The sequence below is a fragment of the Cebidichthys violaceus genome, unplaced genomic scaffold (genome assembly GCF_023349555.1).
Source record: "Cebidichthys violaceus isolate CVI_PGR_0920_01 unplaced genomic scaffold, fCebVio1.0.p SCAF_156, whole genome shotgun sequence".
NCBI classification, from domain to species: domain Eukaryota; kingdom Metazoa; phylum Chordata; class Actinopteri; order Perciformes; family Stichaeidae; genus Cebidichthys; species Cebidichthys violaceus.
Window position 1 is genome coordinate 185001 of NW_027176325.1, and position 25629 is coordinate 210629.

Genomic DNA, 25629 nt, shown 5'->3' on the forward strand with positions numbered 1-25629 from the left:
TGGTGGAGTTTCTTCTCTTTTGAAATACACATGGATTAGAGTTGCATGATGGGAAATGTAGGATGGTTGATATTTGACTGTCAATTCAGGATACCTGTTGCTCTGCTGCTTTTATTTTTATGTTCCTGTCTCTCATAGATCCCCGACTTCATGGAAGTGTGGTAGTAGTACCTTTTAATGTGCATTTACACACAATTCGCTTTGTTGACGCTAATTGGTCAACTGTACCATGGCCCATTCTCCCATACAAGCACTGAAACAATGAATCTGAATCCAAACCTGCCAAATGAAGAGCCACTTTACAACACACACAGAGGAGGAGCGACTTCATTCTCTGCTCAGGACAACGCCACTATATCTTTACTTGGCAAATAGTTTGCTTATATTAATGTTGTAATTTTTCGAATTCAGCACCTTTGACACTGCCTCAACTATCGTTTATTTGAGTTAGTCCTGTTTGTACAGTAGGTAGGCTTCATCCTCGACTGTGCAGTCCATCATAGTGAAACACTGGTCAGCTCTCTCTTCTTCTTGAAGGTGTTTTCTGACAAACAACCCTTGTAGAAAATAGTCAGGTCTACGTCTGTCTGGCTCTTCAGGAAGCTCTCCAGAGTCTTCAGAGGGACTTCCACCACGCTGTGGTCAGTGTGTTCATTCAGTGAATAGCCCCCATAACCAGGGAACATGAACCTCACCTCGTAAGGAGAGTTACGGTCGAACCGTGGGCAGCAGTAAGCCAACCATAAGTGTTTTGGGATTGCCAGGCGGTCCCTGTTATCTCGTCAGAGGGTCCCCCCAGAGACGGTCACCCCTGTCACCATGAAAGATTTGCCGTGGCAGAAGTTGTTGAGGCGGCGGCGGATGATGTCCAAGTATGGGTTCCAGGAAGTGTCCAGGAAGTGTGTGATTAGTGGGACTACATTGGTCAGAGTATATGTGGAGGACTTGTCATCGGGCTCTGATTGGTGCAGGTCAGGATTCAGTGGGCCACGTTTAAATTCTACAGCATCTGTGTAGTCCTCCAACACGGCCTGGCTGTCCTCAATCAGAGGGGGGGTGTCCTCAGTAAGGGGAAGTGCTCTCATGTTGCCACTCTCATCATCTGAAACCAACTGTAGGGAAAAGGAAATGAAAGGTTTATCATTTTCAAAGTGACTGTTTAACAAAGGTTAAGACACTTAAGCCAATGCAAATGCTAGCTGTCTTTGTGCTAAGCTAAACTAGCTAGCTGCTAGCTCCAGCCACATGTGAACTGACAGACAAGACATTGATATCAATCTTCTCTTTTACCCCTCTGCCAAAAAAAGGAAAATAAAGCAAAAATCATTTTTCCATAAACGTTCTCTAAAAAGACTTTTATCTAGTCGTTTATCTGTAACTATTCCTTAAAAGAGAAGTGTGTTTGGGTCATTGACAGGTGGAAATTCCTCCATGTTTGTCCGGCATTAACTCCATGCAGGCATTGTCTTCTTTACCAAATTCTGCAACCAGTAAATCGCAAAATGGCAGCAAGCAGTAGTCCCAAATTCAACCTTTGCAAACCTATCCGGTGACGTCACCAGTACTTCTGTTTGTGCTGTTGGGTCTTTAATAACATGCGTACTGACTGATCTTCACTGGAAAGCAGCTGGAGTGAAATACAAACAGGGATTGTACTACAGTTAATCTGGTTTTTGTCATTATTGCAACAAACAAAAAGTCAGTTTCTCACTTAACACAAAGTAAAACTATTACATTAGACTCTACCTGTGGCTCGTACATCCACGGTGTGTCCATTCTCCTCTTCCCATCAGACTTCTTAAAGATGTAAGCTGAATAGAGGGGGAGGCGGCGACTGCTGTCATACAACGTGGCATAGCGCAGTTTGTCTGCGTACTTCTGGCAGACCCTCCTCAGGCCGGCTCCCTTCATCCCTGCAGGCGGTGTCTGCATGTAGAAGAAATGGCTGCAGTCTTTGAAGCTGTTCGACACACTGGCGCTCACCGGGGGGGACGCCGTCAGCAGGGAGAAGGACAGGACGCAGGTGCAAAACAGATGCATCGCCACACGACTGGAGTCAATGAAAATGGTACAAAAATGTTGGGAGTGACATGTCCTGTCGCACACCTCTGCGGGTGAAGAAATTCCATGTGGTGGTGAGTGAATGGTCTGGCCGATATGTAATCGAGCGTTGGTGTTGCCGTCATAATCTGGTGGAGTGTAATGACAGTTGGACAGACACTCGGTATGCAAAGCTGCAGCAGCTCAGGGTGGATCTATTGGCTGCACGGTTGATTTATCTGCTCCTGCAATGTGTGTGCAGCCATGCATCTCTGCACAGGCCTCTGACAGGTCGTACATGTTCTAGCATACATGTTGTATTATGCTAAAAGGTGTCATTTTGTAACTTTTTTTGGTTGTTTGGTGTGCCGCGGGATCTTTTTAATGTAAAAAAATGTGCCGCGGCTCTGAATAGGTTGAAGAACAATGATTTAAGGAGCTATCAAGCTAGCATCCTAAAGAATCTATATCTATCACACAGAGATAAATGCAAGGAGGGCTGTAAGGCCCGAACACCTGAAACTAATGACTCCATATGGGATTCAAACTTACCTCTGTGTGAATTCAAGTGTGCAGCCTGACCCTGATATTGGAGGTTGAAGTTGTAGTAGCATAGCAGAAGGGCTATCAACAGGTGAGGTGCTTGAGGACAGCTGCCGAGGTGGTCACAGCACTACTTATTGGATCTGAAGAAAGAAGAACACAAAGTCTTACTCTCACCGTTTGTTTCTTTTTCATTGTTGAGCGAAATAGTACGTACATTACCGGCATCAACTGAACTAAGTTAATTACCTTGGAATTTCCAGCCATCGAGGAGTTTCCTACACTGGATGGGCCTGATGAAGTCCACCATGTCCTCCTCTCGTACATGTTTCAGGCCTTGTCTGCTTTCTACTCCCTGCAGTAACAGCTTTTCAACCAATAACTCTATCTTTTCTTCAGGAGTGTGGCCTGGATGATCTCCCGGACCCTTTCATGGTGTCGTCAGACACTACGCTAGGGATGGGACAGAACGGTGCGATGTGATTACAGACAAGCCCAGCATACTGTATTCTGGCAAAGGGTAATAGTCTTTTAGCTCTTCCTGTGCAATACAAAAGTATTGCGCCGTTGTATTCTCTGTGTTGGATAGACAATGCACCCCTTGGTCTACTCGAAAGACAGACTGGCATTTTTCAGTCACTAAATCTACCAGGGTACTTTTGGTAATGAGAATCAACTTAATCTTACCAAAGACCAGTTGGGTATTACCAGCTCATCATTTTGTTCCAACACAGCACATGTTCTTTTTGTAAAGTGCACCTTTTACTTGAACTTGGTGTGCAGAGACCGTGTCAGATGGAAGCACACCAAGGTGTGCAACAGATTGTTTTATCTTGTCGTAGTCATTTACATAGAAATCTGAACTTCTTTCAACAACTGCAGGTGGTGGGAACACAGCACCAGTGCTTAAGTAAGCTTGTAGTAGCTCATGTCTTTCACTGAGAGTGGAGCACAAGTTCTTAAAGTTGTGCAATTTCCGAGCACACTGTTTGAAGTATGTGTGCTTACTTTCAAAACGTAGGGTCCACAAGCGAATAAGTGGGCCGAAGCACATTATGAGGTCTGGATAATGCAATACATTATGGTGCTTTGGCTTTAATGGACGACCGGGGAAAGTCTCTTGTCTACTGACAATGTATTCCTCTATCAGTACTTTCAAGTAGGCCATCTGGCCTCTGGTAATGGAAGGTGCGCAAATTAGCTCGACAATTTGTCTAAGCTGTAATACAAGTTGCCACACTTCATTTTCAACTGGACTATTAATCTTGTCCCCTATCAAGACTGGCAGGACTCTGAGTAGTGTCCAATTCTGGACAGCACGTCCGCTTAACTTTTCACTTCCAGGATCAACAACACATGGTTTGTTATTGGCATCATTGCCAAGATATTGTAAGTGAGTTATGCGCTGATTTAATTGCAAGTAAGTGAACTCTTTTCTTGGCCAAAGTACTTGTACCATCCCATACATCCTCCAAGATGTCTTTTGGTCTATCACAAGACCGCATCTGCTGCTTGTGTGAACGAACTTGCTGTCTGACTGAGTCACACTGAAGAAGTGACTGACAAGTTTCTTTAACAACTGAACAAAGCATTCCTTTCCAAATTCATTCTGCCCAAGATACAAAGGCACCGCTTCTACATATCTGAACTCATTTTTAAAAAACGTTTTTCTTCTTTTATCCGTCTTAGAGTACCAGTGTTGCAAGCCCGAAATAGATCATCTGATTTCAAGGCATCAAATACATTCTTAACGTCACCATCAGGAATCCCTAAAGTTGCCAACTTTTCACTCGGTTTATGAAACAGATGAGACTGACTTGTGTCATGCACTGCCTGGAAATCTTCAGTAATGCTCTGTATAGCTGTAGATGGGAGCAACAACTTAGCTTGAAGTTTAAGGTAAAACAAAGCCAAGCCGTTAATATCCTTATGCCAGTACAGCCTTCCCTCAATCTGGACTCCCTCTGACCTGGGTGATCATGCATGACATTTTAAAGCCAAAACTTTGCCAAATGAACGGTTACAACAATGAAAAGCACATTGAAATTTGATGTGGGGGTTATTTTGGTGAACTTTCATATGTATTATTTAGGAACACATACTCATTATTTATGATAACTTCAAAATGACGTTATCATAAATAACTCTCTCTTGCTCTTTTTACAACTCATATTTGTACTGAATAATAACAGAGCACTGAAAGATAAAATAAAAATATCTCTAGTATAAATCAAATAAAAAATATATTATATATAAGAGAAAATATTTCATATTTCTCTCTTTCTGTCTTGACCAATCACACGCACGCGCACACGCGCGTCCCTAAATGCCATGGAAACAGACCCGACCGAGGTTATATCAGGCCTCAGAACTTTGTGATCCTCACTCTGCATTTGGACCTGAACACGAGCGGAACACTTCTTGAGCGGAACAACTCTTGATCTGAACACCTCTTGTGAAGCCATACGTGGAGAGCCGACTCTTTGAGTTTTGAACTTCTGGAGAAAAGCTACTTGATACGAAACTTGTTGGTGAACTGAACTACTGAATCAATACTATCTGGACAACAGAGGCGTCTGAAGACCCTCCATCGCCTGACCACCATGGGGTGCGGCCTGCGGGTGGCAGTTGGCTGGGAGTGGGACGAACGTAAGTCAGCTTTTAGATTTATTTTAGCATTTTTCTGTTTGATCCCCTTAAAACCTTAAAAGTGTTCTCAGTTTAGAAACCAGTGAAACGTTTTGAGTTTAAAGGTGAACAGTTCACACTGTATTGTCAGTCCATTGAGGGACAGAATGTCTTAAATGTGGAGGGACGTCTGTGGAATGTCTTCACAATTAACGTTAGAGGTTTAAAAACACTGTTATTTTGGTTTGATGGCATCAAATCCTCCTATTTTAATATTAAAATTGATATTTCTGAAAATAGAACGTTTTCATAAAATGCTAAATATATGCTTACGTTGAGGACGTTGAAACCGGGACACGATGCGGCCCTGAGTGGGTTTATTTTGATTGTTGAAACTTGAGTTATTGTAGAAAAACCATCTTCTCCTTTTACTTCATCACATTACAGCAACTATTTCTTTAACATTTAACACTGAGATGCGCGTTGCTCGTTGTTGTGATATTTCGTTGTCGAGGGACAAGAGAGCGATCTGTTAAGTAACTGTACGGGACTGCATGTGCGCGTGCTGCGTCTCCTCCACGCGCTGTGATATGTAACTCATAAACCGGGAGAATAATGAGTTATAAACTAAAGAGGTTACTGTGGTCATGTTGGATTAATGTAGCCACGTTTCACTGCGCGTCATGACGCACGTAGCTCAATGCATGTTAAATACGGTGACGCTGTTTACTGCTAATCGTTGACCGTTTTGTCCACACAAACATTGAAGTCTTTACAATTGTTCGGTGCAGAATAAATGTCTTTGACCAGAAGTCACGAGAACGCAACTGTCTGGTAAAGCCGTGCGTAAAAGCGCGCAGCCATCAGCTGTTCTCCTCTTCAAACAATTATGAAGCGCTCTTCATGTGCAACTTATGATAAAACGCTTTTTCATGATAAACCCGACACAGTTGTATATATAGAGGTATATATATTATAGTAGTAATACTGAGAACAATATCAATACATATTTGAATATACATCATCAAAATATCCATCTTTGTAAAATACAATTCCCCAACATTAACAAACTATAATAATAATAATAATGTTTGTCATGAAGTGTCACATGAAGGCAGCATTAATTGATTCTCATTCCCTCATCTGTTCAAACTAACAGAGGCAGAGCTGCACTATGTTTGATGTTATTGTTCAAATATTAAAAGGCACAGCCTCTTGTGTGTTGGTGACTTACTGACAGGTGTAGTGCGGTCATAGTTAGTTTATGGATATGCGGTCGTTTTTTCTAATTTAATCTTTGATTGTTGCTCAATGTAATCCAGAAATAGTTCATGTTATGAGAAATCCTTACAGTTTTAATTTTTCCCTCTCAGCTGTTGTGGACTTGCACTTCGCCGTGGAACTTCCTGCACCAGCACCTGCACCTGCACCGATCATCGGGATCTTCATGCTCTTCCCGATCGATGAGCAAGAGGTAGGTGTGGTTCACAATGATGTTGTGCATGACGATCAGCTCTTCCCTGCAGGTCAGTGGCCTTGGCACGTAGCTGACTAGGAGGGAGGCGTCAGGTAGGAAGAAAAGGAAGAGAAATATCTCTCTTTTATGGAGGTAAGTTATCAGTGAATGGTTGTTATTCTGTTGTGTGTTTTTCTTTATAAAGTTTAGAGGTAAAATAGGTAAGTAAAGTAAAGGTAAGTCAACACTTAATGACATTAACACAGTCAATTGTTCATTTTACTATTTTTAATAGTTGGGTGAAGGTGGCTCTACCAGACAGAGGAATGGTAAAAATGACTAACGTTAAGAAAAGGTTTCCAAGTTTCTTTTACTCAGGTATCGATGGCTGTAATGGTGATGGAGGACCACAGGACCAGATGAGAAGGATGGAGGACCACAGGACCAGATGAGAAGGATGGAGGACCACAGGACCAGATGGAGAGCGGCAGTCTCCTTTCTTTCAGTGGGCTGAGTAAGTAATCCCTCACTAAGACTACAGAAGTATCAGTCATAAGATCATTGGAGGCCAGATTCAACACAACAATGTAAAGGTCGTATAGTTGAGTTAAACGTATTCGTCTCTTGTGTTTGTGTCTCTCAGGGCAGGACTCTTCTGGGCTTTTGTCTCACTCCTCAGCTCCCCAGTGAGTCGCTCCACCCGCTCCGCCCAGAGGACGAGGAGCGCCCCGTCCCCACCGGCACAGAGGACGTAGTTTGTCTCCGTCTGCTTCTTCTGTGCTGGTGGGTTTGGGAAGCTCCTCACACACACAGGAAGCCGTCAGCAGCTCTTTGCATCTGCTCACAAGTCAAGAAGGAGACAGACGCTTCAGGCTGAACCAGAAATAATCATTGTAAAAGCTTTAATGTATTTCATTTGTCACATAGAACACAGTGTGTTCATGTAAACTGTATGTACTGTATGTTTACTGTTTATTTACAGAGTAGCACAATAAAGATACATGTATGACAAACTTACTCAATATGTCTTTATATTAGAAACAATATCATATTTCTGATATAATTCAAATATCTAACAATGTATGACAATTAATATACAATAAATATCATGCAAATTATAATTGAATCTCTTTTTGATTTTCATTTGACTCAAAGGCATTACTGTTATTACTGTTAAGTATTGATAATGATTATATTACATGTTGATATAAGTAAAATGGGGAAAGCTTTAGATTACAACGTGCAGCTTAATTCTTCCCAATTTAATTCAAACTAAATCATAAATAATTTAAATCTTTACTGATTGTTTACTTGTACGGAATATAATGATACATACATGTAGGTGCAAGGAAAAAAGATGTGACGTTAATGAATAAGGGGGAAACAATATGGGAACTTAATTAAATAACATCGATATTGTTTTTTATAACACTGCTGTAGTTTATTTCAAAATGATCATATATAACTTACCAACACTGGAGAGCCACAGATGATAACAAAATAAGGAACTACATAGAAAATAACTTCAAGGTATATTTGTGTTTTTACTTTGCAACAACTGAAAACAAATTACTTTAACATAATCCAAAATACTCATATTCAAGAAAACAGAACTTAACAACATAATCACAGAATAAAAAACTAATAACCTCACCACTATTGTGATTTCAGGACATGTTTACAATATTGCATCATTATAATATTGTGAAGAATTTCAAAGGAGCAGGATATGTGCATCTGGTCCAAATCATTTACCGTTTATTCCTAAACTGCCACTGTTATTTAACAGCGCCCTCTGCTGACTAATCCCCATACTGCCGTCCACAAAGTCTCGCACATGCTCAGTTCGACACTGCTACTCGACATGCTCTGCTAGTCATTCAGTTCACTTTCAAGGGTATTGATAGCTAATAACCCAAACAAATATCAGTATGGATTTCAAGCATGATGCTATTGACTGTGAAGTTAATGAAACAACTTTGTATCAAGTTATTTTTGTGACACGTTCCTGCCTCGCGAATGTGTATTGAACTGGCTGTTTATGCCTAAAACATAATCTTGTGCTAAAGTTGTCCTCGCTGCTCATCTTACTGGATGAGTAAACCCATCATTAGACGTTCTGCATTTAAAGAATACCGTTGCAAAGTGTGCTCTTAACGGTGTCCGGGCTGTTAAATAGGGGTGTGTTTACCCTGCTACAACATTGGTTAGCCGCTTGTCAATGTCCAGTCACGTGGTATCACACGGACGGCCATGTTTCCGAAACACAAACAACAAGAAGAGCAGCGACTAGGAGCCAGCAGACACATACTGATACGCAGCAGCGACCGTTGGAGGAGAGGGGAAAAAATAATAAATAAAATACAGAGCACGACTTTCTGAAAGTACGATTCTGTCGAATGAATACGTTTACAGTGTTTAAAGAGACCAATGCATACGATATATTGGCTGTAGACACGCCGTGCAGACAACCAGTCTGGTAACGTTAGCTATAAACAGTGAAGGTAAGCCACGGTTCCTCTTTGCAGCTTGTCTTCTAGCTAGCTGGCTAACGTGAGCTAACATGCTAACCTCGACTCTAGCAGCTCGAATGGTTTGGTTTTATCTGTCGTGAAAAATTGCATTTGCACTAAGTGCTTGTAAGGTTAAAGCGTTGTTGTTTCTGCCATTGTGTTTTGTTTTGTTTACATCGCATTAGCCCTAGCTTAACACCGACAACGGAGTGGAGGTGGCCGTCCGCACATTGGCGGAGAAGGCCGGGGAGTCTGCTCTGAACACTCCGCCCCCTCCGCCATCATATCGGGTGTCATTTGAACCTAGAAGCCAAGGCCTTTACGATTAACGCATACCTTGTGCTAGGTTAGGTAGCGAGCTAACTAGCCTATTTCTGTTATGCAACAGAAATATGATATTGTTGGTTGCGTGTACCGTTGTAACGATAGAGTTCTGTACTTTCACCCACACGTAGTCCTGCAGCAATGAGCTTGAAAGACGAACAATGTATCGATGTGCGCTAATGTAGCTCGCAACCACTGACGGTAGCTAACGTCAACTCGAGCAATTTTGTCAATACGTTAGCCATCTTTACGAGGAAACAATTGAGCGCTGTTGAGTGTGTTAAAGTTTGAATTGGTGTACGTTGAATGTCAGCTTTAGCGTCGCTTCTCAGTCGGCCTTCACGCAGCTTAAAATCGTTATCCCGCCACATTTTGAGGAGCATAACAATTGCTAATGTCCTAATGTATAAGAAATGTCATGTTCTGCAGGCGACGTTATTACTGCGTGACCTTGCTTAAGTTTCCTCGGTACAAAGTTTGAGCTGCACACTAAAGATTGCTCTTATTTGCCTGTTGTGGTTGTGGCCCGGAGACCCGGACGGAGTAAAGTTATTAAATACTTTGAACTCGTACTAACCGCGTGCGGTCTACAGATGTTGAGGTTCAAGTTAATTGTTCTTAATTGTTGCAGTTCTATTCATTTTCTTTTTGAATTTATGATAGCTCTAGGCGGATGTGTCATTTTTACAACTTTCAAATCATCAAGTGCCTTCTAGTAATCATGTCATGTTATCTTGTTTTGTTGCCTTTTTTAAAATGACAAATGATTGCAAAATGTACTTGTGGCAATGCTCACTCAATTACCAAACATTCCCTTTTTAAGTACGATTACCTGCATTAAATAATTCCCAGATACGTAAAGCATTTGCATCAGTAGCCTAAAGAAGTTTATCAACCAGAGGTCTGATGGAAATGGTACCATCCCATTTGGTGGCTTTTGTCCCAATATATGGTTTCTATAGAGGTTGACATATTTTACGTTCTCACACACACACACACACACACACACACACACACACACACACACACACACTCATAGGGCCAGCTTCATCTCCACCTGATAAATTAAAAATAAGATTTAACAATTTATACCCACACTGCCATTCGGGTGTAAGTTGAACCTGTCGGCATCCAATTTTCCAACTGTCTGTTGCCTTAAACATATATTTTTATATATATATTGTTAGTTATGGTAGTGAATATCTGTTGAGTTGCGCAGAAGGTAGACTGTCAAAGTACTTTACTGTAATCATGTACTTGATTTTTTTTTTAAAGTGCAGTGTGGCATAACAAGTTGCAGAAGACCAACGCTAGCAGTGAACGGCACAAAAGACTGTCGGCTTCATTCACAATAACTTTCATCAGTGAAATAACGTTAGTTTATATTGGATTTTAAAATGTTTTGATGTAAATAGTGCGCCTGCAAAAGGATGATATAACGCGATGCCAACGAGCGCCACGCTTGTAACAAAAGCTTGATTCACTTCGTTCAACATATGAGCGGACTTTCCACAGGCGTGTGCACAATGCTAAAAAAACAACCAGTATTACAAGTACGAGGTCACTTCATAAGAGCACTGCAATATATAGAACATATGTCTCAATATGTTTTTACTTCCAACCAGAAATAGGGGCTTTTCTGTTGGGCGTGCATCTCTGTGAACTGTTGGTCGTTGTTTTGTGTAGAACTACTGCTCAGCGCTCAGAGCCGACCGCAAACAGGCAGGAGGCCGTGTGCCGTTAACTACGGTTAAAAACAACAACAACAACAACACGTCGTAATCAGAAAATGCTCCATTCAGAATAAGACCCTAAGTTGGAATATCCAAACAGAATATGTTTGTGTTGTTCAAATTTGGAATATTGTCATATTTGGAATAACGGTGGATAATTAGTGTGCATGTTATCATACTATCTGTTACATGTGAGGGATTCAGAAATATTCATATTTGCCGTTTGTCCGTTTAGTTTTCTTTTTTAATAATCATAACTTATCGGACACAGGAGTTGAATGCCAATTCTTTTATAGTGATATTCAAGTTTTAGCTCGCTTCAATCATAAAAACTGCATATTTCTACATAATTTGAATGCTGACTAAAATCTAAGATGTGGAAGTGCTGGGAGCGTGCGCCATGCAGCGGTCCACAATAGTCATATCTGGACAAATGTAAAGTTGAAATGGCTTGTATTCTGTAAATCTATTTACATTTTTATACAGCCAGAGATATTAAATGCATTAAATACACTTCTTTATGAACAGTAGACAAAATCACTGACTACCTCTCACTGAATACCACCGTATCATCCAACCCTCAGCAATTTTTTTTTTTTTTATATCAATTTACAATGTGATTATAATTGGGTTCAGCTGATAAAATCTACTTATTTAAGTCACCAGAATTGATGGGCCCCAATATTGATCTGAAGGACAAAGACATTAATGTGAACACATGCGTAGCTTGTTTTATGGTCGACTTAATGGTTTCGACTCTTGTCTGATTAATTTATAGAGCCAGATCTGTTCATAAAGTTCCATCGTGCGCAGAAGAAAACGCTCTCCTAACAATCTTAATTACAATGCCTTTTTAACCGACCGACTCTTTAGATCAGCCTACAAAGCCCGGCGACCTGGAACACATTGCTCTGAACAACTGCTTCAGCTGATGCTGGATGGTGCTTGGGAAACATAATATCTGTGTCATTGCATATGATGGCACATCTTGAATTCAGCTTGTGGAGATCGGGCTGGTCCGCTTACTACGGAGCAGTGCTCCGTGCATCTGGAATGTGAAAACTTAACATGACCGCTGTGATGTGTAGAGTAACGTCTAGCTTTTAAATGACCACACCTACCTATCGTAAACACTGGTATAAGTTGTGAATACTGGTAATAGCCAGACCCGGTTGTACATCCGTCCCTGTTAACATTTCTCAAAGTGACATGGCTTGTTCACGTAAATACAACCGCAACGACGATGTAAATGTTTAGGAATACGTTTGTGACGTACAGCCGTCTGTGAGCGTCAACAGTTGAAATGCGGTTGCCTGGATATCGGTGTAGCTGCCGTGGCGATTTCGCCTATCAACTATCCCCAAACAGCTGCCTGTTTTACAACATCACTGAAATCTACTAACTGGATTTCTGGATGGAAAAATGTCCCGCGAGCAGCAGAAACACCGAGCCGTGATGGAGCGCTCCTCTAGAAATAGTTTGCTGGTTTCATTTATTCCGTGTGGGCTCACCGCTGTGTGTTTCTCCCAGCTCAGTGTGCCGTGATGGATCGATCGATCGGGTTGCGCCGGTACCTTTCAGCGAGTCCAAGGCATGCTGTGAAAATAGTGTGTGAAGGCTACGCTGTGGAAAATCAAATGACACTTGTTTTCCTATCACAATACGGGCGGACTGCCAAGCCGTGATAATGCATCTTACCAACAGCTCATTTACTAAGTGTACAGCTCTAACATTATTCTTTCCACCTGTCTCTTCATGATTTGATTTCTCTGATCTCCTCTCTCTCTCTCAAACTCTGCTTGATTTTCAGTGGTGCAAAGGGAGGAGGACAGGAAATAAAGGAGTTACCTGGAGGGTCTCCGTCAATCCACATTTCAGTTGGAGCGAGAGGAAAGGGCACGGAGGGAGAGAGAGGGAGAAAAGAAAAGAGGAGTGCGAGTCGCGTCTGCTCTTGGCAGCTGTTCCAGCAGCCCGTTTCAGTGTTTTGGCTGTTGTTTCGTTCCTGCGTTACTTTTTTTGATGAATCAATTGATATTTTTAACTTTAATGTGAGATATAACTGCTGTAAAACAAAAACAACAAAAAAAGGAAGAAAAAAAAGAAAACATTATTACTAGCAAGAGTGTTTTATTTTGTTCCATCGTTAATTTCCAAGGTTCTTTTTTTGTTTCTTTTTTTATGTTCATCAACCCTTTTCGGCTGTGAGTAGCAGGAGCTTCCATTCTCCAAACGATAGTCGACCCCCCCTTCCTTATCTAGTTAGGACCTGATAACCTGGTATTCCTCAAGCACCTGAAACTGGCAGCTATTCTCTTTGTGTCTGTGTGTTTGGGGAGCTCTGTGACCACAGCTTAAGCACCACTCAGCCTTCTAGTCACCTAAGCCTAACTAAAGCCAGCCAGCCCTAGCCTGGTCCAGCCCAGTCCAGCCTGCTCCGATCATCTGGACAGGGTAAGGCGAATAAAGGGCACATTTACTCTTTTGTTGTTGTTTTTTTGTTTTTTTTCTTCAGAAATTAAAACTTGAATTTGTTTTTCTCTCAGATACTCAGTTCTGTGTGGACGTGAGGAATATGACTGCTGAGACTCTTAACTTCGGCCCAGAATGGTAACTGATCTGTTTTCTCTGCATTATTTCAGCAAATGTTTGAAGTCGTACTGAATCCATAGAGAAGTATCTCCTGAAGAAAATATGTGTGATCGTGTAACATTTGAAGGTTTAATGGTGCGTTATGACCGACCCAACTCAAAATGTTCTCAACTTGAAAAACTTAACGGCAATTTGCGCTCGTGATGAGATTATTATTTGTGTAAAACTGACATTTTACAAAAATCTTTGACATTTTGTAAACACAGTCATTAACCAAGACAACAATAGGCGGATGAATTGATGATGAAAATGATCATTTCAAACAACGTCACTGTCCTTCGGGGTTAGACGTGTGTATCTGTGGAGTTCTTACCCGTTCTTATCCAAAATGTGGATCTATCGATCGATCCAGCACATCACTATAACTTTGCACATGGCAGCATCAGTAACCGTTTGAAGTTGGTGAATGTAATGTTTTCACTGGTGGCTTTTAAAGCTGCGTTCCTCTCGCTGTCACTCGCTGTGGGAAAGCAGTTTTTACCTGAGGTCAAAATGTGCTCAGCGGTCTGCTGTCTGTCTCTCTGATGTTTCTCCTCCGACTCTTCAATGAATGCTTGTGTTGCGATTGATCGGGGGGGGGGGGGGTGTAGTCTTCAGTTTGGTATCTCTCCATCTCTTAACAGCCTGTGACTGCTGTGTGCATTCTTGGTGCAGTGCCAGCTTTGCACAATATTTCTCTCTTTACACATCTGCAGCTGCTTTCCTCTCGGTCGCCCTCCTCGCCCACTTTTATCCAGTGACCAGCTCAAGTGCTCCCCACATGCAGCTGTCCGGCCAGCATGTTTACAACTCTTTTAATGCCTGTTGGCGTTAGGAAATGATGTCGACCATTTGAGGTTTTCTTGGCAGTAGAGTCGGCGAGAATGCGAGTCATTGTGGTACAATTCAACGTGAAAACATTCTGCCTCGCGTTTGGATTTGTGTAACCGTCATCAGGTCAACCTTTGCTCGACAGGAGCACAAAGAAGTGTGAACGTCTAGGTCTAAGTGTGGTTAGATTTCATGTTTTGTCTTGTTTGAGAGGAAGCAGGATTCTGCTACGGTAGAAGTAGATGCAAACAGATTTCTTAGCATCTCACCCACTGCCGTGTTTCCTCAGCTCTGCTTTTATTATTCATATTAGTCGCTGCACCGCTTATTTTTACCCTCTTTGATATGCCACCAACGTGTCTTTTATGATGCCTTCCTTTACCTCTTACAACCCCCCCCCCTCCCCTCCTCCTCCTCCTCCACATCTCTTGAGAGTTCCATGTGGTTTTGATGTGGGTCTGTGAGTCAATGACCTGTTTTGTCGAGGCACGTCAATGGAGCCATTGTTAAACAGCAGGCCTAGGAATCTGGGCTGCTCGCAATAGCTTTTTTTTTTTTTTAAATCTTGAGATTGGAAAGCTAATATGTCATCTGTGTTGAGCCAAGTGTATTCAGGGGGACCTGTATGGTTTAAAAAAAAAAAAAAAATTTCCAAAAATATTTCTGGATCATATTAGATGTCCTCCTGTTCAGATGAAAGGGAATTCAATCACGTTTACACAGTAGCTCCCTATTTTTGATGTATTCTGTGCCGACAGGGGAATTTACAGCGTGTTATTTATGAGACATTTTCCTTTCTCGCTCAGGCTCCGTGCACTGTCCAGTGGGGGGAGTGTGACTTCCCCCCCTCCTTCCCCCGCCATGCCAAAGTACAAGCTGGCCGAGTACCGCTACGGCCGAGAGGAGATGTTAGCACTTTATATCAAAGACAACAAGGTCGGTGGCAAAACTCTGCAAGGTTTAGAATAACAAGAATCATCTTTAATGTTTAGCAACGTCGACAAAGTCATTGGTGCTAAAAGCGATCATGCACGTTCACAACACGAGCGTGCATATTGCTTTTAAACCTCCACTGACTTCCCAATCCTCAAAAATGAAGACCTGTTGGGAACGAAAAATGCTATTAAAATATTTTTTTCATCCAAGTGTCTATTGTTGTTTTAGGTCCCAGAGGACATGCAGGATAAGGAGTTTGCTGCTATTCTGCAAGATGAGCCCATGCAGCCACTGGCACTGGTGCCACTCACTGAGGAGGAGCAGGTCGGTCACAAACGCGCCTCCACAAATACACGATACCTGCAAACGTCGAGCCGTTTCAGCTCGCCATGTGTTCTGTCGTAGCGATACGACCTCCGTTTGAAAGCGAGCTGTTCTGTTGGTTAACAAATATGGCTCTGAGCTCACATTCCTCACATTCCTCCCTTTTGCTCTTTCCATTCTCTCTCTGCAGAGGAACTTCTCCATGTCTGTGAACAGTGTGGCTGTGCTGAGGCTCATGGGAAAAGGGGTGGGCGGGGCCGCCCCAGCTGGAGTGGTCCGAGGACGAGGGGCCACGCGAGGCGGTCGAGGTAAAAACCTAACGGGCAAAAATAAAAAACACCCATTAGACGAGAAACGGCAACAAATATAGAACAGCATTGATTCGGCCTAAGCACACTCATGATTAATCCACAACCACTTATGCTAAAACTCACACGAGTCCAACAGCAACAGAAATGCTGCCCAAAACCCTTGGCTGGAACTACAATGGCTGTTATCCAGGCAAAGTAACAGTTTATTCAAGCCAACCACTGAAGTGTTTATTTCCCCCTTTTTCTTCCACCATCTTGATGCAGCACACTTCCTCTCGGACTGTCTGCATAGTCGTCCTTTTGTCCAGCCACACCTGTCTAAAAACGGCTGGGCTTATGAACCCACCTTGTGACTCGCACAGCACTCGGCGCATATGAATGGCCAACGTAAACACCAGCCGTCCGGTTCAGGAAAGCCAAGGAAACAGCTTGGAAGAGCGATGCTGTGTGGTTTTCGTGATGCGTGTGCATGTGCTGGTGTTTGTTTCTGTCTGCTTCTTGAAGCTTTTATCGGTGCAAGACATTTTTGTTGATTTAACGTGTTAGTTGAATTATTTGGAAAAATATATAAAAAAGAAACGAGAGAGCACATTTGACTGCAGGGAATGAGTGACAAAATCCAGACTGTCACAAGTTCTCTATTCAGATGATGATGATATCAAATATAAACGCCTTCTTCTCCGTGTGTATATAATCAGGACGAGGTCGTGGTGAAGGTGGATTCTACCAAAGAAGTATTGAAGAGCCGGAGGTCGGTTTCGGACGCAGCGTCCGAGAGATACACCGCAGCCAGAGCTGGGATGACCGGTAAGAAAGACATAACGGTGAAATAAATCAGCTCTGAGTTCTCCGTCGCCTAGTAACGGCATATATCTTAACTGATGAGAGAAGCTGTCATCCAGTGTCGTGTACTCTATTATCCTCTTTGCTATTTTTGTTGATTTTTGCCTTTTGTGGGATGATTTCTCACTTTTGCAGACATCTCCTTGTATCTGTGCTCATCCCCGGTATCAGTGGGGATGAGCTGGACATATTCCTCTTCATGTTTTTTTGGGCTTGTATTCCTCTCTTCATCACTCAACTGATTCCTCTCCACTTCCCTCCCTTCCTCAGGGGCGAGCGTCGTTTTGAGAAGCCGCTGCGGCGGGAGGTGGGACGTCCCGGCTTTGAAGAGGCCGTAGGTCCCGTGGTTCCGGGGAGGAAGGAGTACACAAGGGCTGACAGCGATAACTGGCGCATCCTCCGGGAGGAGCAGGAGCAGGAGGAGGAGGGGGCGGAGCCGGGCACCAACTGGAGACTTACTGGACTCCGCAGGGATGGTAAGAGAAATACAAACTTGTATTTATTTATCGTAGTGCGGCCTCAAACTGCCTTATGAGTGTTGAAAATGAAAGCTAAACACAAGAAAGAGCAAAGGCCTCGTCTTTTTCTTCTTTTTAAAATGTATGGTGGCCCACACACCCTTGATTGAGTATGTAACATGTATATTACATATGATTTTTGGCTGTACAATTAATATAAATTTTATTGAAATCACAATATGGCCTATATATATATATATATATATATAGATAGATAGATAGATAGATAGATAGATAGATAGATAGATAATATAAATCTAAATTATATATAAAATAAATATAGATATATATCTATATAGATATATAGATATATATTTATATTTTTATATATATATATAGATTTATATATATATATATATATATATATATATATATATATATATATATATATATATATTTTATTTTTATATATAATTTAGATTTTCAAACCGCAGAAGGCACGATATTTGTTAAAGGCAAATGTGTCAAAATGCCATTTTTAATGAAATATTGTGAGTTTTCTCACGATGTACGACTTCAGGTGGCTTAACAATTCATATGTTGGTTACATGGCCACTTTAAATTGAACGGCTTTAAACCACACCAGACCAATGAGCTTTCTTTTGAACAAATCACGATTCCTGTATACAGGCCGGTTCTTTCAGTAGTCAGTAATGCGCTGTGGCTTAAAGGAATTAAAAAGATGTGTGACTAGTGGTGCAACTCGGATCGGATCACAGTTCGGATCAGCACAACAGAAAAAAGGAAGTAAATATAACTTTTAGAGATCCCTTTGTTGTTTGATTATAGTAGCTGGTCTACTAGGCTCCATCCGTTCCAAAAATCATTTCAATCACTCTGAAGTCAGTGTAAACATTCATCAATTCTAAATGTTATCCTTTTACTTTGTTATAGTCGTCTATCGTGGGTTTTTTTTCTTCATAAAACACAAAAAATCTGTGTCATAACCCAATGTGTTACCTTTTGGTTTAAGTTAGTGTAGGTTGTGTAACAACATAAATAGTGAAAGCTGATGAGATCAATGTCCTGTGTAGAAGAAAATGATTTATATTACTCCTCACTGCCATCAGAGCTCAGCTAAGATTTCACTTAAAATAGTAGCTATAGTGACATCTAGTGGCAGTGAAGGTAATCCTAAATGACACAAATCGGTTTTAGCTGAAACGGAGCTGCACTTTGAAGCCTCCACAGTTTCTGAGGACAGTCGGGTTAAAAGACCACATCTTCCTAGACTCTAAACAGGAAGTGAGATATAAGATGCCAAGACATAACCACATGATTGTCCAAGCTACTGCTGTAACCTGGCAATGTGTTTCTCTGGAAACCTTGATTCTGTACCTTTTTTTTTAAAATTTTTGTAGCAGGAACTTACCTCTTTATATTTTTGACTCCAGTCCAGTTTGACACTGATGGCGGCCCATTCCTTTTGGCAGATGGTGGTCCTCGCTCAGCAGGCTGGCGGGACCATACTGGTCCAGGTGAGAGTCGTCGTAGGAAGTTTGATTTTGATTTCCGGGACTCGGATGGCCATGGTGGTAGTGGTGGTGGTGGTGGTGGCCGCCGGCGTGCAGGCAGTGAGGGACTGGAGGACGACAGGGACGGCCTGCCCGAGTGGTGTACAGACGAGGAGGACGGGGAGATGGGCACGTTTGACTCCTCTGGAGCTTTCATGACTATGAAGGTGGGTTTTTCATTCATTTTCAGCCCCTGCTATTATAAACATATTCACAATTGGGTTTTGTGCAAAAAAACCAGCGACATCTTGTATTTCAGACGGTATATTTGTTATACAGTCAGCCCGCATGACCATTTGTTACGCTCCTTCATTGCCACTGTTTCTCCTGGACTTTTTCTGTCAGAAGGGGGGGAAGGAGACAATCCTGGAGGAGGAGTTTGACTTCAAGGGCATAGAGGAGGAGGAAGAGGAGGAGAGCTTCGCTGACATGGAGAGGAACAGTGCCGAAGGAGACAAAGACAAGGGTGAGGAAGGACTTCTCTTTATTTGATGATTTTAAAATGTTTTTAGAATGTGAAGGCTTTTTTTTTTATTATGCCAGCCCGTTGTTTCACTGACCAAATGAGTTAAATGTTAATACAACTTGATGAAATGCACGACTGTGGATGAGCCTTCTGCATCCTAAATCTGCAAAACTCCAAATCGTCTGCACTTTGTTTAGTTGATCACAGGCCCAGGAGGAATTCATCATTAATGATTGTGGCATCTTACTTCCTTTCCTCCACTCTTCTCACCTCACAGAGAGTAAAGACGCTGGCTCGGCTGGAGGGGATTGCGAGACGAAGCGAGCATCTCCCTCCTCGTCTCCTCCCGCTCTCCTACACTGTTCCCCTCCATGCCTGGAGCCTCGGCCCAGCAACGCGGGCCCAGTGATGGACATCCTTCAGATGAACAACAGCCACTCCGTCAAGGCCAGCAGCACGTCCAGTGAAGGTCCGCCTTGTTGCAACAACAGAAAGATATATTTAGTTAGCAGCGTTATTATGTCTCTTATTTATTTAGGTAAAAATGTCTTTTCTTTTTCTTTTCTTCTATAGAGGCATATGTATTGTACTCATAAGTTAACCATGATGTAGTGTAAAAAAAACATTTGTTAGATTATCGGTCGTGTTGAGGTTTCATCTGTGAAACAGCCACATTGACACTTAACCCTTAAATCTTTTTGGAAGCCCTGAAGCAACCAATACGATTTCAAAGAGTTAACTTCCAGACCATCACCATCCAGACATTTAGCTTTTCATATTTACAGATTTGAAGTGTTGAGAGTCCTGGCTCTGTAACTTTAGAGCTTTTGGATTATTGCATTCAGCCAAGCTTTTTAAGGCTCAGGACTCGTGCGTGTGCGTGTGTGCGTGTGCGTGTGTGCGTGTGCGTGTGTGTGTGTTTGTGTGTGTGGGAGGAAATTCAGCCACGTTGATATTTTGGTTTGATACACAATATGTTTAGCCCCAGTCATTTAATATCTTGTTTACTGAACCCGCTGTTCCTGCTATATCAGATGCAGAGCCAGTAGGTGGCTCTACCCCTCCACATCCTAACGCTTCCTTGTTGTTTTTGTGTCAGACATGGCCACGATAATGGGCTCCAAGGTCCAGCTGAGCCCCGGCGCCCCCACCTCCTCCAGTCTGCCTCCCCCACCCCCTTGCTCTGCTGCTCCTCTTCTCCCTCCACCTGGCGGAGACACGGAGGACGATGAGGGCATGAAGCACCTGCAGCAGGTAGGAACAACAGAAGGCACAGTTCAAGACGCTGTCTCAAGCGCAGTTAACTCACACAGTCAATGTATCCATATTCATTCTATTCAAAACTTGCAAGATAAATGTATGTGTAATGTCGTGTGTGTGTGTGTGTGTGTGTGTGTGTGTGTGTGTGTGTGTGTGTGTGTGTGTGTGTGTGTGTGTGTGTGTGTGTGTGTGTGTGTGTGTGTGTGTGTGCATAGGAGGCGGAAAAGATGGTGGCATCACTGCAGGACACTTCTTTGGAGGAGGAGTGTTTCACTCAGGCTCTGCAGCAGCAGGAGAGCAGGAACACAGCAGCCGCTCTGCCGCTGTCACACGAGGCCGCCATGAAGTGGTTCTACAAGGACCCCCAGGGAGAGATCCAGGGTACACTCGCACACCGTGGCATGCATAGTTACTCGCACACTCGTACAGCCAAGCGTGGCATGTTGCTGCATTAATATTGATATTGTCTGAACACACATGGCGAGAAGGTTTGCTTTGTAAACTCATCTCTTTCTCTCTCTCTCTCTCTCTCTCTCTCTCTCTCTCTCTGTCCGACCCGCTGCTAGGTCCCTTCACCACCGTGGAGATGTGCGAGTGGTTCCAGGCCGGCTACTTCACCATGACCCTGCTCGTGAAGCGGGGCTGCGACGAGGGCTTCCAGCCCCTGGGCGACGTCATCAAGATGTGGGGCCGCGTGCCCTTCGCCCCGGGGCCCTCCCCGCCGCCCCTGCTGGTGAGACAGCCGCCGCCGACGCAGCGCTCGCAGTCCACCCGGGGTTCCTCCGGGACTGTGAGTCAGAGCTCAGCCAACGTAGACGACGGGGAGGGGAGGATGCAGAGGAGAGGGAAGATTGATAGACAGGTTACGGTAAAAACGCCCAATCATTCCTTCAAATTCCGTTTTAAAGTGAGAGATTTGTGAAATTGCCCCCACATGATTTGGTGTCTTGAGTTTTATTGACTGGTCATTGTCATTTTTTTCAGGGAGACCAGGACCGCCTGAAAAAGCAACAGGAGCTGGCAGCAGCAGCTCTTTATCAGCAGCTCCAACAGCAGCAGCTATTCCAGCTCATTAATAGGTAGGAATATAGGGCCGGTGGGGGGGGGCTAGTACTCCTTTTACTTTTTAGAATGTGGCCTTTTCTTTCAGTGTTTGACTTTGCTGTGTTTGCTCCAGGTGCAGTGAGCAGGGTATGATGCCTTCGATGAACAGGTCGATGTCAGTGCCAGATACAGGGTCCATGTGGGACATGCATACCTCAGCTTCACAGCCATCAGGTATGGTCCAGACTGCGACCTGGTTGTGAACCACGACACATGGACCCCGTTTTGCTAAATTATTCCAATTTTATTTCCATGTAGGCGGTGAAGCCAGTCTTTGGGACATAACAATGAATCCTTCTACTCAGGGTCCAACTCTCGAACAGCTTCAAAAGGTGTGTTCATCTGTGAGCTGTTCAACGCAAATTCACACCTACAGTTTCTGGGTTTCTTGTTTTTTTATGTTCTATATCTGTTTTGCGCGGCCAGTCATCAGTTGTAGCTCATTGTCTTCACTTTCAAGAGTTAAAAACGTTTTTAAAAGCAATTTTTTTATTGCTTGCTGTCACAGAAATGTCATTCAAACTGCATTGTGTCAGACGCAAAACCAGAATCTGTGCCTTTTACTCGTTTGACTCCTGATGTTTTCCCTTCAGCTCCAGCAGGAGAGGCGAGACGCTGAACTCAGGGCGAAGCGTGAAGAGGAGGAGCAGCGTAAGAGGAGGGAGGAGAAGAGGAGGTTACAGGAGGAGCAGAAGAGGAGGGAGGAGGAGGAGCTCTTCAGACGCAAGCAGGTGAGTTGAAGGAATGACATATTTCCCTTATCACTGTCTGAGTATTTGTAGCCCAAGACAACAGACTGTTATTTCCGCTAAATGTTTAACCTTTTATGTTACAGGAAGATGAAATGCAATAAGAATGGCTTTAAGTGCTGTTGATGGGAGTTATACATTTCTATTAAAGTGTTTTCCTCTGTCATGTTTTCTTCCTGTAGTGTCGTCAGCAGCAAGAACTGATCATGAAGTTGCTCCAGCAGACCCCCCAGCAGCAGGGTCCCGGGGCAAGTGGCTCAGGCTGGAGCGGGTCTCCCTCCTCTGGGCTATCCAAGTCCGGGAAGCCCCCGGCTCTGGCTCTGCTGGAAATGCAGCAGGAGGCGGAGAGGCTGCTGAAGCAGCAGCAGCAACAGAGAGCGCAGCAGCAGAGAGAGCGCGTGAGTATATTCAATGTTTCTAAAGTTTCAAGCAGAAAGTCCATTGTAGGGAATGCAAATGGAAAATAAACATTTTTCTCGTCACAATGATTTCTCTATCGCTTTCCAGCACTCCGGCATGTCGATGGGGAGCTCCTCCATGGGATCGCAGTGGGCGGATGGAGTTGGCATGTGGGGCGGGCCTGGCGGTATGGAGGGTAAGGGTGGCAGTGTGAGCTCTTCGGGCAGCATGGGCATGTGGGACGAGGCTGTGAAGAACCAGTCCGGCCTCCGCGGCAACAGCAACAACAACATGGGCTTGAAGAACAGCCGCAGCAGCCCTTCACTCAGGTACATGCACACTGCTAAAAAAATACGGTGCGCTTTTTCCACACCTACCGCGGCAGATGGTGCTGCATTTTTGTACGTTTTTCACGACGAACATCGTTGAGATGCACTGAACCCTATGTCCTCTGTAGTGAGCAGTACATGATGCGTCGAAAGCGGACGGAGGAGGAGGAGAAGCTGCTGAAGCTGCTGCAGGGCATGAAGCCTCAGGACGGCTTCACTACCTGGTGTGAACAGATGCTGCACGCTCTCAACACCTCTGCCAACAACTCTTCCTCTTCTCTGGATGGTAGGCTTTCATGTAGTTAGCAATGGCAAGGGTGATATAGATAGGTCATTGCTATGTGTTGTAATATAACTCATTTAAGTAAACACATTTCAACACATTTTCAGCATTGCTAATCATTTCAACTGTATGTCTTTATTAAGTTGCCACAATTGTGGCGTACCTGAAGGAGGTGGAGTCTCCCTATGCAGTACTGGACTTCATCCGGTCCTACCTAGGGGACACAGTGGAAGCCAAAGAGTTCGCCAAACAGTTTCTGGAGCGACGTGCCAAACAGAAAGCCAACCAACAGAGACAGCAGCAGCAGGTAACATGAGAACTGCACATGTCAAAAACATAACCTGTTGGTTATTGGTCATTTGCTGCCTGGACTTACAATTTACGTCGACGCTAAATATCTTTAACCATAACTAGGATGTGCTGAACACCTGGTACATTTTGAGTGACACATCTGGGACATGGTTCCTGTTATACTGGCTATCAAGAAGAGAGAAGAAAAGAGCATATGCAAAAATGTGAATGTTTAAATATGACGGTCAGGTTTAAAACGACCAATAACAGGCTGCGTGAAATCAAATGGAGGAGCCTTTTGAAGTGTGCTATTTGAATTTATAAATCATTCCTCTTCCCCTCTTTATGAATCCCAGTTATCAAAGGAAGTGGCTGGATTGAACATGAACTTCCCTCTGCAGGTAAATGCAGATATGCTTTTGTACTGTACAAACATAAAAGCAATAGCAGTTACTGAAGGCTAGACAAGAAAGGGCATTTATTTCCTCATGAGGGGATGGATTCGTGGATTGAAAATATGGTATAAAAAAAACAAAAAACACTTGGTGGAGCTGTTGAGAATGTCCTGACTAGCATTTGTACGATTTGTCTTTATTTTTCTTTTCTTTTTGTTTTTTAGGACTCAATGCGAGGTATGAATCCAAGCACCCTGCAGTCCATGTTTCAAGCCAACCACATGAGCAAGGCTGGTCTCTATGACAACCAGGGGGGAAAGATGAAGAAGAAACAGCCCATGATGCTGCACTCTGACCCCAGCATCTTAGGTACGTGACCTCACCAGCCTTTTATAGTGCTTCCTTTTGACTTCATTCCTCTGGAAATGGTCAGAATCTATAGATAGCATTGTGATCTAAACAAAAACACAACCTCAATGGAGTCTGAACAAAAGCGACCGAGGATACTCTCTGCAGTACTCTCATCTTCTTGATGCCGTGTTTGCTGCGTGCTCGTAGGGTAGGCTTATGTCTGAGGTTTATTTATGTCCCCATGGTCTGTGTGGAGCGTAAACCCGGGGACGGGGTATGCCTCGCTGTTGGTAGACGTAAACTGGTGGCCAGAACAAATGTGATATCGCTAAAATGGATCGTGTCATTTATATAGTTTCAGCCGTCTTATTCTGTAGAGGGAAAAGAAATGGTGCTGATTAAAACATTGAAATCAGAACACTATTTTTAACCCATGCATGTTACCTCATGGGCTTGGATGTGTATCTACGTTTTGATTATTAATCAACATAAATGTCATTTTTATGGTTTGCATCTTCTTACAATTACAATTAAGGGTTAACCTCTTCTAGAACAGAGGTCTCTTCTTGTCACATTATTTCTGGCTTGCATCTTCGTTACCCCCCCCCCCCCCCCCCCCCCCCCCCCCCCCATGTCCCGTCCTCCTCTGATCTTACTCTGCTCTCTCCGTGTGTCGTCCCCCCCCCTTCAACCGTCCCTGCAGGGTACTCATTCCACAACGCGGGCGAGTGTCTGAGCCTGAATGAGATGGAGATGGTGGAGGATTACTGATGTGACGCAGCGCAGCAGCAATAGCTACCTGAGGCCTTCTGTCTTTTAATCAGACAAACCTGATGACGAATGTGCACTGCTGGGGGAAC

General features: G+C 43.4%; 2 protein-coding genes across 6 annotated transcripts; one reads left to right on the forward strand and one right to left on the reverse strand.

The window, feature by feature from the left end:
* Positions 1 to 497: 497 nt before the first annotated feature.
* Positions 498 to 2040, reverse strand: LOC137872297 (endonuclease domain-containing 1 protein-like). The gene is given in 2 exon segments (XM_068710481.1): positions 498 to 1112; positions 1747 to 2040. Coding segments are annotated over 2 exon segments (909 nt in total).
* Positions 2041 to 8923: 6883 nt separating this feature from the next.
* gigyf1a (GRB10 interacting GYF protein 1a) lies at positions 8924 to 25629 on the forward strand. 5 transcript variants are annotated; one of them, XM_068710473.1, is made up of 25 exons: positions 8924 to 9171; positions 13048 to 13688; positions 13781 to 13844; positions 15503 to 15632; positions 15861 to 15956; positions 16147 to 16264; positions 16966 to 17074; positions 17381 to 17586; positions 19023 to 19309; positions 19488 to 19608; positions 19886 to 20077; positions 20708 to 20862; positions 21084 to 21249; positions 21435 to 21736; positions 21853 to 21947; positions 22046 to 22146; positions 22231 to 22304; positions 22566 to 22703; positions 22904 to 23119; positions 23229 to 23449; positions 23578 to 23735; positions 23876 to 24039; positions 24380 to 24424; positions 24643 to 24787; positions 25473 to 25629. In XM_068710473.1, exons 3-25 carry the CDS (start codon positions 13810 to 13812, stop codon positions 25538 to 25540), a joined length of 3342 nt encoding a protein of 1113 aa, XP_068566574.1. In that variant the 5' UTR covers positions 8924 to 9171; positions 13048 to 13688; positions 13781 to 13809; the 3' UTR covers positions 25541 to 25629. The 5 variants fall into 5 exon arrangements, with proteins under 5 accessions (XP_068566574.1, XP_068566576.1, XP_068566577.1 ...); XM_068710475.1 differs by having other exon boundaries at positions 19491 to 19608; XM_068710476.1 differs by having other exon boundaries at positions 19062 to 19309.